Source organism: Ascaphus truei, chromosome 4 (genome assembly GCF_040206685.1).
Source record: "Ascaphus truei isolate aAscTru1 chromosome 4, aAscTru1.hap1, whole genome shotgun sequence".
Classification (NCBI taxonomy): Eukaryota; Metazoa; Chordata; class Amphibia; order Anura; family Ascaphidae; genus Ascaphus; species Ascaphus truei.
Genome location: NC_134486.1, coordinates 123,254,545 through 123,267,518, shown reverse-complemented (window position 1 = coordinate 123,267,518; position 12,974 = coordinate 123,254,545). Strand labels below are relative to the sequence as shown.

Here is a 12,974-nt window from a genome sequence, read left to right as displayed (position 1 = left end):
GCGTGGAGTACAGCAGAGCACACGAAATCGGCGCCGTGATTTGTTTGAATAACGCTGCTGTAGGTAGCATGATTAGAAGTTCATTGTTATGTTGCTTTTGAAATTCATCCAAATTGTTGGATTTGGATTCATTTTTGTTACAACTTTTCAGTAAACATTTACTATATTTTTTTATTGATTCTCATTTGATTTGCATTATATAGTTTCTTTAGTTATTCCCCAAATATCTACTGCCATATTCTTCAACTATACCCAAGACACATTCCCTCAATGTGTGCTGCTTTAGTTGAATTGTTCTTTATACTGTGTTTCCTTTCCTATTGTCTGATTTTGCTGCACTTATATTATTATTATAATTTGTTGATTACTAATGATAAAAACTGTTATTCCAGTCAGACTATTTAAAATATTTGACACTATTGAAGCTAAAAAAAACATTTTAAGAAGCAGCTATAAACTTCAAATGCAGAAGTGCAAAATATACAGTATGTGTTTTTGTTTTTTTGCAGGCAACAGATGATCGAGCATACTATTATTTATTTGTGGACAATTTGAAGCCTACAGAAATGTTTGTTAGTTTTTCTGCATTGGTGCGCTGGGGAGATTCTGCTTGTAAGTACAAAAATATTAAAGCATATATGTTGATAGTTATAATAAAATAAATGTTAAATGCCTGGCCTTTTAAGTACTGTAGGGGCTGAATCACTATATAATACATGTTTATTTAATTGAATTTCCTTTATGAATCACCACATTTTAATCTATTTTTTTATTCTACATTTACTTCAACCACATTTACATGAAACCTTCGTTTTGAACTTTTCTTTACATTTTTTTTTTTTTTTTTAACAGCCATTGTAAAGGGAGAGTTTGGACAACAGAAAGGCCTATTAACAGCTGAGGAGTTTTCTTGGAAAAGTCTACTTATTGGACCTGTTGTGTTAAAAATACACACATATGTAACCAAAGCTTCTATGATTTGCCTTCCTCCTGGGTTAGTGATGTTCTGCATTCACTTTTAATTAAAGTTGTAATGTTATAATATATACAATGCTTTTATTATCCCATGTAATAACACATTGTACAGTGTACATGTATTACATGTGAAATCCCTCGATACTGCACACAATATTTTTGGAGAGCATATGAAAGGAAAGCATCCTTTATATATTCAGCACTTGTATTTGTATATTGCAGCTTGTCTACCTCTTTCGAAATCACAAAGTACTCAATTAATACACAGCAAAACAGTTGTTTCATGTGAAAAGGAATATTACCATTTATTTTACACTCCAAGAAAGAATTGCAAGCAGATATCTCCAAGGTAGAAAAAAAAAAGAACCATTGTGAACAGTAAAGAGATCTTACAGTGTCATAGATGTCACCATTATTTATTTTTATCCCTGGGACTTTAATTACATTTAATGAAATGTAATTTATTTATTGAGCACAAAATAATATTTCAGTTGAACATACTGCATTTCCAAAAATAATAAGTTACAGTATGTGATAACTTTCCGAAAATGTTTTATAGGACAATACTTTATTTGTCTTCTTTGCAGACGTCATGTTTTACGCTTCACTGCAAGCTCACCCTTAGGGCACCATATCCACCTGTGCAGTACAGTGCCATTTGTCTTTGGTGATGAAGAAACTGTTATGCCATATCTTGACAAGGTACATGTTCCCATAGCAACAGTAGAAATACTAGGTCACGGTTCATGAGTTATATTACACACGTCGTATTTTTTTTTTTTTTAACTTCACGTTTTTAAAAATATATGAGGAATGATTGTGTGCATGATGTAGGCAGACTTAACACTTCTGTAAATTTAATTCACTCACATGTTGTACAGTACCTATCACTGTCAGGAGACACCAAGGCTTTACTTAACGGTGCTTTTCTGGCTACATTGGAACTGCAGTGGATAATCAGCAGTACTGTAGTCTTGAAAGGGAGTATAAAAAAGGAAAGAAACAAGACTAGATGTAAATACAAAAAAAGTTTATTTTTTGTTGTAGTAATATTGTTGAACAGTTCTGTTCTTTTAGTACTAGCAATTAGTGTCCTCTGGTAAAGGTTTCTTATGTCTTATGACGCCATACGGGCCATTCAAGTTAATGGACCGTGAGGTATCTTTCAACACTGTAAGGTGTCTTATGCTTTAGCCCTGCTTAGTAAATTTTGCTTATTATATACAGATGCAGCGGCCATTATTCGAACATTTCTCAAACTGAATTTCCATATTGTCCCGAGATTCTCTAAAAATTTGCTCCGGCAGACTAATGGCCCATTGTGAATGCTACGGGGGTCTGCCTAACTGTAAGAGACGCGCAGTAAGAGAGAGGCTGAATCAGTCATTCTAACTGCGCGCTTCTCACAGGCGATCACAGGGGTTTTATTTAATTTTAAACATTACAGTAATGTAGCAGGGTGTCTCGGGAGCTGAACCGCATTGATTTCAGGTTGGGGGACCCCCTGCTTCCTGAGATACAGGCCCCATTATGGGGTGCCAGTATCTCCTATGCAGGGAAATGTCTCGCGTCACGTGATCGGGACATTTACATGCATAGGAGATACCGGCACCCCATAACGGGGTCTGTATCTCAGGAAGCAGGGTGTCCCTGAACCTAAAATCAATGCGGTTCAGCTTCGGAGACCCCCAGCTACATTACTGTGGTGTTAGAATTTTAATAAACCCCCCGCGATCGCCTGTAAGAGGTACGCAGTTAGAATGACTGATTCAGCCTGTTTCTTACTGCGCGTCTCTTACAGACAGGCAGACCCCGGTAGGACTCACCTGCTGTGTTAATCTGATGGGCCATTATGTCTGCAATGTAACATCTCCCAACACCATGGGGCATAATGCATGTTTCAACACGTGAAATGTTTGAATAATGGCCACTGCATCTGTATGCATGGTTGACCATTGCCTCAATCACTGAAGCTGTTGAGGTACTGTATCGCTATAACTTTTTAAAATCTTGTCAATCAACTACATACAGTATTCAGTATTAAAACAGTTTTTGTATAGTTCAGCAGTTAATGCATTATAGTGAAGCAGATTGTTTTTTAACATACAAAGTTAAGACTTCAATTCCTGCCTGAACCTTTTATACAAAATGTGATCATGAGCAAATCACATTGTCTTGCAATAAATGCTGTATTTGTTTATCTCTCAAAAACATTTCCACCATGCTATAATCCGTTTGTACCACCCCAGTTTATAATTTCCCTTAACCTCAAGAGACAATAAACAGTCAAAAATTCAATTTGCAAGACAATCTGTGCACATTGAAATGCAAACCTTATGAAATTCATATAATGTCTGAATTTATACACAGCTATTTTTTTTAATGTTTTTTAAGACATGCTAAAAGGGTGGTTATTGGTCACCCACCCATAAACCTACATTCAAAACATCTCCCATTTAAAGGATATCCATATCAAACTGTACCCTTTTTTTGTATCAAATATACAATACAAACTTATTTGTAAGCCACCTACTGTACGATGACCCAGCATCCAATACAACATTATTTTCCAGATGTTACTAAGCTTTATACATTCGCTATTTCTCCTGGAAAGTTTACTGTGAAAAACTAGTAAACTATTCAGCATTTATCAACATCATGTTGGTTCAGCTTATTAATATGTGCACAAATTACTACAAAGTTTAAATTACGGAAGACATGAAGAAAACTCTGTATCTGTTAATCAACATACAGTAGTGGGTCATTGTGCATGGCATTTATTACAAAATAATAGGCCACTTTTACATTTTCATGAAGTTATTCCTGTATAAACAAAACATACTGAATATATTTTTCTACACAGCAAATGATCCAAGGGGATCAAAAAAGAATTATCCCACAAATTTCACTCTTCCACAAAGATGTGTCTTATAGCAGAGACGGATAGTCTTCTAATAATGTACAGTGGCGACCAAATTTATTCTTACTTGGCTAGCTCCTCAAATTTCAGAGTATCCCGGTGATGTGCGGTTTTGTATCATTTGTATCATTTTCTCCCGGGGTGTATAGCGTTATTTCCACGGCAGTGAGTTAAGCATTTTATTCCGGCTGGCTGCAATACTGCAATGCCTTGTAAAAACGCATGGGGGCGTTTGCGAGCTGTTGTTTTTGAAGCCGAGAAATTCATGAATTGTAATATACAATAAACAGTATATACTGTATAACAACAACCCCTATAACCCCTAACATACACATACAGTACTGTATATGCACATCAATGATACTATAGGCCGTCCCCTGGTGAGATGTGTTTGCAGCAGAGAGAGAACCGCTGCTCTCTCTGCGCAAACATCGGCACATTAAAAATTATTTAAAATACATTTTTATTGATAGTGTAGATGTGCAGGGGGTCTCCAGGACTGAACCGCGTTGGTTTCAGGTCTGGGGACCCCCTGCTTCCCGAGATACAGCCCCCTTTATGAGGTGCCGGTATCCCTCTGCGTTTAAAGGTCCCGATCACGTGATCGCGGCCTGTAAACAAAGCAGAGGGATACCGGCACCCCCTAAAGGGGCCTGTTTCTCGGGAAGCAGGGGGTCCCCAGACCTAAAACCAAAACGTTTCTGCTCCGGAGACCCTCTGCACATGTACAGTATGAATAAAAAACATATATAAATAAACACTCGTTCCTTACCTTAGCGGCTATGTGCTACGGTAATGAAGCAGCATTTCTGTATTTTAATAATATTGTACAGTGAGCAGGGGGTTCCCTGAGCCAGAAATTAATGCTCAGGGACCCTCCCTGCTCCTGCACAATATTATTAAAATACAGAAATGCTGCTTCATTACCATAGCGGATAGCCGCTACGGCAATGAAGGGGTTAACTCACCGTGCCCGCTTTATTGTGGGTAGCGGGGGTGGGTGAAGGGGGTATTTGGCCATTGGTGTGAGTTTAGGACTTGCGGGGGGGTTGCGGGTGCACTTAACCCCTTCACGACCGTAGCAGTTAATACCGCTACGGTCATGAAGGGGTTAAGCCCTCCCGCTACCCCCCCGCAAGCCCTAAACAAGCACCGTTGGGGCTAATACCCCCTTCACCCACCCCCGCTACCCACAATAAAAAAAAAACTCACAAACAGCAGCCGCCAAAAAATAAATAAATAAATCTAAATAAATAAATGACTATAAATAAATACATTTGAAATACATTTTTATTTATAGTGTAGATGTGCAGGGGGTCTCCGGAGCTGAGCCGCGTTGGTTTCAGGTCTGGGGATCCCCTGCTCCCCGAGATACAGCCCCCTTTATGAGGTGCCGGTATCCCTCTGCGTTTAAAGGGCCCGATCACGTGATCGCGGCCTGTAAACCAAGCAGAGCAGAGGGATACCGGCACCCCCTAAAGGGGCCTGTATCTCGGGGAGCAGGGGGTCCCCAGACCTAAAACCACAGCGGTTCAGCTCCGGAGACCCTCTGCACATCTACACTATCAAAATGTATTTTAAATGTATTTATTTATATTCATTTATTTATTTATTAAGATTTATTTATTAATTGTACTGCTGCTGTGTGTGATTTTTTTTTATTGTGGGTAGTGGGGGTGGGTGAAGGGGGTATTAGCCCCATCGGTGGTTGTTTAGGGCTTGCGGGGGGTTAGCGGGTGCACTTAACCCCTTCACGACCGTAGCGGTACTAACTGCTACGGCCGTTGAAGGGGTTAAGTGCACAAGCAACCCCCCCGCAAGTCCTAAACTCACACCAAGGGCCAAACACCCCCTTCACCCATCCCCGCTACCCACAATAAAAAAAATTCACGCACAGCAGCCCCACAATTAATAAATAAATCTAAATAAATAAATAAATACATGAAGAGAAATAAATATATACTGTATATATATATACTGTATACTGTATATATACAGTATATATATAATAACAATCCCTATACATATACAGTATATAATGTATTTTATATAATTTTGAATGTACCGATGTTTGCGCAGAGAGAGCAGCGGTTCTCTCTCTGCTGCAAACACATCTCGCCCCCCCGGCCTATAGTATCATTGATGTGCATATACAGTACTGTATGTGTATGTTAGGGGTTATAGGGGTTGTTGTTATACAGTATATATATATATACATATACATATATATACTGCATTACAATTCATGAATTTATGCCATCTGGCGGTCACGCGAAGCATTGCAGCCTAGTAAATCCTGAACCATTATTAATTAACACATCAACCGCGCGTCAGCCATGTAATGCGCCTGGCTGGGAAGGCAAAAGGAGCCCGGCATGCTCCGGGTGAACAGAGTGGCATTCCATGAACATGCCAGGTACATGCCAGTGATTAGTAAGAATAAATGCTGCTGCAACAGTACGCACAGCAGCCCCACAATTAATAAAGGTTGGTAAGGGAGTAAACCCTAAAAGGGTGCTTCAAATTGATGTTTGCTGAAGACCGTTATCACAGTCTACCTTTGAGAAACTAGTCGAGAGGGACCTTAGGGTGTTGGCGGAGGGGTTTATGTTTGATCACCCAAAAGGGGATAATCTTTCGAGGGCTGAGCGACAAGAGCTTGCTAATTTACAACGAGACAAATCACTTGTCATAAAAAAAGCAGACAAGGGAGGAGCCATTGTTGTCCAGTCCTCGGAAGATTATAACAAAGAAGCGCTTAGGCAGCTAGGAGACATTGCCTCATACAAAAAACTTAGCACCGATCCCACTAAAAAATACCTTGACCAACTTAAATCACATTTAGAATTGGGTGAAGTCCTCTATATCTTAGACCCAAAGGAGCTGGGCTTTCTGTACACACCAGATCCAATTATACCTATTTTTTATCATCTCCCAAAGATCCATAAAACCCTGACGCAGCCTCCAGGTAGGCCTATTGTGTCGGGAATTGGATCTTTGGGAGATGCATTATCACGTTATGTTGATTTCTTTTTGCAGCCTCTAGTGCTCAGTTTGCCATCCTACATAAAAGACTCCAGACATTTAATTGAAGATTTAAAAACAACAAAATGGAATACTAACTGTATCTGGGTCACAATGGATGTACAATCACTGTACTCCATTATAGATCACAGACAGGGCATAGAGGCTGCACAACACTTTTTGAATAGATCTGATCTCTCCCCTGCACTTTGTGTATTTTTGATTGAATCTATCACCTTTCTCCTCACGCACAACTACTTTAGCTATGACTCACAATTTTATTTGCAACTCACGGGCACAGCAATGGGTGCGTCTTTTGCACCATCTTATGCAAATCTTTTCATGGGATTTTGGGAATCACTTTTTATTTATAGTGATTTAAATTTGTTTAGGCAGCACATTCGCTTTTTTCATCGGTATATTGATGACCTAATTTTCATTTGGGAAGGTGACACACACACTCTGGATTTGTTTATCCAGTCGTTAAATTCTAATAACTATAACCTACACTTCACGTATGAGCACAGTAGTAATCACATACACTTTTTGGATATTTTTATTTATATTGACATAAGGGGAGAGATTCAGACTGATGTGTACAGAAAGCCCAACTCGAGAAACACCTATCTGATGGCGAATAGTAACCATTCCTGGCCCCTTAAAAAAGGCATACCCAAGGGGCAATTTATGCGCCTCAGAAGACTGTGTTCCACGGAGGATAATTTTGACAAGCAGGCAAAAATGCTGATTACTAGATTTAAAAATAGGGGATACCCAGAAAAGGATCTAGTGGAAACTTGCACACTGGTCAAGGCAATGTCAAGGGAAGAGCTTCTTTTAACAAAGGCTAAGAAGAATAGGGGTAACAGCCCTCAATCCGTGCATCTGTTTATCACAAGACAGAGTAGTCAATCAAATGACATTCGTTCCATCATAGTTAAACACTGGAACACACTGAAATTGGACGGGGATTTACATAATATTACAAGTGAAAAGCCCAAATTCGTCTTCCGCAGAGCCAAACCCCTATCATCATACCTGTCACCAAGCCTTTTTACAACTCAAAGTACAGATAAAATCAGGAATATCCCTAAGGGCTTTTTCCAATGTGGACGGTGTAATATGTGCCAATATGCCAGACCTACTAAAGTTATTGATTGCCTTAAACCTAAGATTCAAAAAACAATACAATGTTTTATTAACTGCAATAGTAGTCATATTGTGTACATGATTAGATGCGGGTGCAACAAGACATATATTGGCCGTACAGTTAGAACTTTAAAAATCAGAATACAGGAACATGTACGGCTAATAAAGAAAAAGGACTTGTTGCACCCGGTCCCTCGACATTTTTCCTCTTGCCCATATGGGGGCCTAAAAGGCTTTTCATTTTTGGGTTTGGAACACGTTCCCAACCCGACAAGAGGTGGTAATAGACTTAAAATATTAAATCAGAAAGAAATGTCATGGATCTTTTGCATGGACAGCCTCCATCCACAAGGTCTGAATGTGGATTGGGAGCTGTCCCATTTTTTGTAAACTGTATATCATATACCCTTTAGTTAGATGTTTGCTAATTGGATGAAAGCACTGATCCTGCTGTGTCTATTCTGTTTACTGTTTATTACTATCCTTGTATAAAAGCCGCAATTATTTGGGTCATATTTTGGCATTATCAGGTAGAAAACTGTATGGTATTAAATATTTTCAATACTTAAAATACTTAAACTATTTCTATAATGTAATATTCTAAACCATTGTGGTCAGCATCATCCCTATATTTAATATAAAATTATTCCTATGGGTACCTTAGAATTGAAGTACCTATACTGTATCTGCTGCCAGAATCATGCTATATGATTCTATTTCAATGTCCCTAAATAAGCTTCTCCTGTTTTAATTGACATTTGATTTGTAACATGCTTTTCACATGTTTTTTTAATTATTTGCACTAGGTGATATGAATATATTTAATTATTTTTTTTTAAAATGGATGTTTAGAGGTCTATATAGTTTAATATGATAAGGCAGTTATTTATGTCTGTTTGGTGTTATGACTCTATGTATCACTTATGTAATCTATGTTTATCACATATTTGTTTATTTTCTGTAAAGTCTGTTGGTTTGTATTGTAATGTACTGTCTTCCATATACCAGTTTGCTTTGACAGCCAGAAGATGGTTCCTGGTACTAATACCCATTTACCTGACACTTATTGAGATACTATATCACTTGCTGCATTCGGCAATAGAGGGGTTAAACCCTTCTGTATTAGGCCCTGTGAGCCGCTCCCTCCAAATTTGCATAATCACTAATTGGTTAAGATCACATTACAGTGGACGTGTAATTACACTCGCGCGTGGGAGCATATGGGTATTTAAGGTACATCTATGGCTGTAGTATAGCACTCTTTGAAAAAGTCGCTCAGACGAAACGCGTCAGAGAATTGTTCTGTCATTTTAATCAGGGCTTTTATGCCGCATTAAAGTTTTTTTGTTGCACGCCGCCGCCAGCCTGGTATCTTTTACTGCAGTGCTCCAACATCTCCCCCCTCCTCTCCACAATTAATAAATAAATCTAAATAAATAAATAAATACATGAAGAGAAATAAATATATACTGTATATATATACTGTATATATACAGTATATATATAATAACAATCCCTATACATATACAGTATATAATGTATTTTATATAATTTTTAATGTACCGATGTTTGCGCAGAGAGAGCAGCGGTTCTCTCTCTGCTGCAAACACATCTCGCCCCCCCGGCCTATAGTATCTTTGATGTGCATATACAGTACTGTATGTGTATGTTAGGGGTTATAGGGGTTGTTGTTATACAGTATATATATATATATACATATACATATATATACTGCATTACAATTCATGAATTTATGCCATCTGGCGGTCACGCGAAGCATTGCAGCCTAGTAAATCCTGAACCATTATTAATTAACACATCAACCGCGCGTCAGCCGTGTAATGCGCCTGGCTGGGAAGGCAAAAGGAGCCCGGCATGCTCCGGGTGAACAGAGTGGCATTCCATGAACATGCCAGGTACATGCCAGTGATTAGTAAGAATAAATGCTGCTGCAACAGTACGCACAGCAGCCCCACAATTAATAAAGGTTGGTAAGGGAGTAAACCCTAAAAGGGTGCTTCAAATTGATGTTTGCTGAAGACCGTTATCACAGTCTACCTTTGAGAAACTAGTCGAGAGGGACCTTAGGGTGTTGGCGGAGGGGTTTATGTTTGATCACCCAAAAGGGGATAATCTTTCGAGGGCTGAGCGACAAGAGCTTGCTAATTTACAACGAGACAAATCACTTGTCATAAAAAAAGCAGACAAGGGAGGAGCCATTGTTGTCCAGTCCTCGGAAGATTATAACAAAGAAGCGCTTAGGCAGCTAGGAGACATTGCCTCATACAAAAAACTTAGCACCGATCCCACTAAAAAATACCTTGACCAACTTAAATCACATTTAGAATTGGGTGAAGTCCTCTATATCTTAGACCCAAAGGAGCTGGGCTTTCTGTACACACCAGATCCAATTATACCTATTTTTTATCATCTCCCAAAGATCCATAAAACCCTGACGCAGCCTCCAGGTAGGCCTATTGTGTCGGGAATTGGATCTTTGGGAGATGTATTATCACGTTATGTTGATTTCTTTTTGCAGCCTCTAGTGCTCAGTTTGCCATCCTACATAAAAGACTCCAGACATTTAATTGAAGATTTAAAAACAACAAAATGGAATACTAACTGTATCTGGGTCACAATGGATGTACAATCACTGTACTCCATTATAGATCACAGACAGGGCATAGAGGCTGCACAACACTTTTTGAATAGATCTGATCTCTCCCCTGCACTTTGTGTATTTTTGATTGAATCTATCACCTTTCTCCTCTCGCACAACTACTTTAGCTATGACTCACAATTTTATTTGCAACTCACGGGCACAGCAATGGGTGCGTCTTTTGCACCATCTTATGCAAATCTTTTCATGGGATTTTGGGAATCACTTTTTATTTATAGTGATTTAAATTTGTTTAGGCAGCACATTCGCTTTTTTCGTCGGTATATTGATGACCTAATTTTCATTTGGGAAGGTGACACACACACTCTGGATTTGTTTATCCAGTCGTTAAATTCTAATAACTATAACCTACACTTCACGTATGAGCACAGTAGTAATCACATACACTTTTTGGATATTTTTATTTATATTGACATGAGGGGAGAGATTCAGACTGATGTGTACAGAAAGCCCAACTCGAGAAACACCTATCTGATGGCGAATAGTAACCATTCCTGGCCCCTTAAAAAAGGCATACCCAAGGGGCAATTTATGCGCCTCAGAAGACTGTGTTCCACGGAGGATAATTTTGACAAGCAGGCAAAAATGCTGATTACTAGATTTAAAAATAGGGGATACCCAGAAAAGGATCTAGTGGAAACTTGCACACTGGTCAAGGCAATGTCAAGGGAAGAGCTTCTTTTAACAAAGGCTAAGAAGAATAGGGGTAACAGCCCTCAATCCGTGCATCTGTTTATCACAAGACAGAGTAGTCAATCAAATGACATTCGTTCCATCATAGTTAAACACTGGAACACACTGAAATTGGACGGGGATTTACATAATATTACAAGTGAAAAGCCCAAATTCGTCTTCCGCAGAGCCAAACCCCTATCATCATACCTGTCACCAAGCCTTTTTACAACTCAAAGTACAGATAAAATCAGGAATATCCCTAAGGGCTTTTTCCAATGTGGACGGTGTAATATGTGCCAATATGCCAGACCTACTAAAGTTATTGATTGCCTTAAACCTAAGATTCAAAAAACAATACAATGTTTTATTAACTGCAATAGTAGTCATATTGTGTACATGATTAGATGCGGGTGCAACAAGACATATATTGGCCGTACAGTTAGAACTTTAAAAATCAGAATACAGGAACATGTACGGCTAATAAAGAAAAAGGACTTGTTGCACCCGGTCCCTCGACATTTTTCCTCTTGCCCATATGGGGGCCTAAAAGGCTTTTCATTTTTGGGTTTGGAACACGTTCCCAACCCGACAAGAGGTGGTAATAGACTTAAAATATTAAATCAGAAAGAAATGTCATGGATCTTTTGCATGGACAGCCTCCATCCACAAGGTCTGAATGTGGATTGGGAGCTGTCCCATTTTTTGTAAACTGTATATCATATACCCTTTAGTTAGATGTTTGCTAATTGGATGAAAGCACTGATCCTGCTGTGTCTATTCTGTTTACTGTTTATTACTATCCTTGTATAAAAGCCGCAATTATTTGGGTCATATTTTGGCATTATCAGGTAGAAAACTGTATGGTATTAAATATTTTCAATACTTAAAATACTTAAACTATTTCTATAATGTAATATTCTAAACCATTGTGGTCAGCATCATCCCTATATTTAATATAAAATTATTCCTATGGGTACCTTAGAATTGAAGTACCTATACTGTATCTGCTGCCAGAATCATGCTATACAGTATGATTCTATTTCAATGTCCCTAAATAAGCTTCTCCTGTTTTAATTGACATTTGATTTGTAACATGCTTTTCACATGTTTTTTAAATTATTTGCACTAGGTGATATGAATATATTTAATTATTTTTTTTTAAAATGGATGTTTAGAGGTCTATATAGTTTAATATGATAAGGCAGTTATTTATGTCTGTTTGGTGTTATGACTCTATGTATCACTTATGTAATCTATGTTTATCACATATTTGTTTATTTTCTGTAAAGTCTGTTGGTTTGTATTGTAATGTACTGTCTTCCATATACCAGTTTGCTTTGACAGCCAGAAGATGGTTCCTGGTACTAATACCCATTTACCTGACACTTATTGAGATACTATATCACTTGCTGCATTCGGCAATAGAGGGGTTAAACCCTTCTGTATTAGGCCCTGTGAGCCGCTCCCTCCAAATTTGCATAATCACTAATTGGTTAAGATCACATTACAGTGGACGTGTAATTACACTCGCGCACGGGAGCATATGGGTAT

The 12,974-nt window shown here is 38.4% G+C and overlaps 1 protein-coding gene across 1 annotated transcript in view; it reads left to right on the top strand.

Moving 5' to 3' along the window:
- ADGB (androglobin) overlaps positions 1-12,974 on the top strand; it is a 542,000-nt gene that overhangs the window by 285,293 nt on the left and 243,733 nt on the right. The window contains exons 17-19 of the mRNA XM_075596533.1: positions 510-612; positions 853-994; positions 1,563-1,677. Of these exons, the coding sequence (XP_075452648.1) occupies positions 510-612; positions 853-994; positions 1,563-1,677 (360 nt within the window). The remainder of the gene's footprint in view (positions 1-509; positions 613-852; positions 995-1,562; positions 1,678-12,974) is intronic.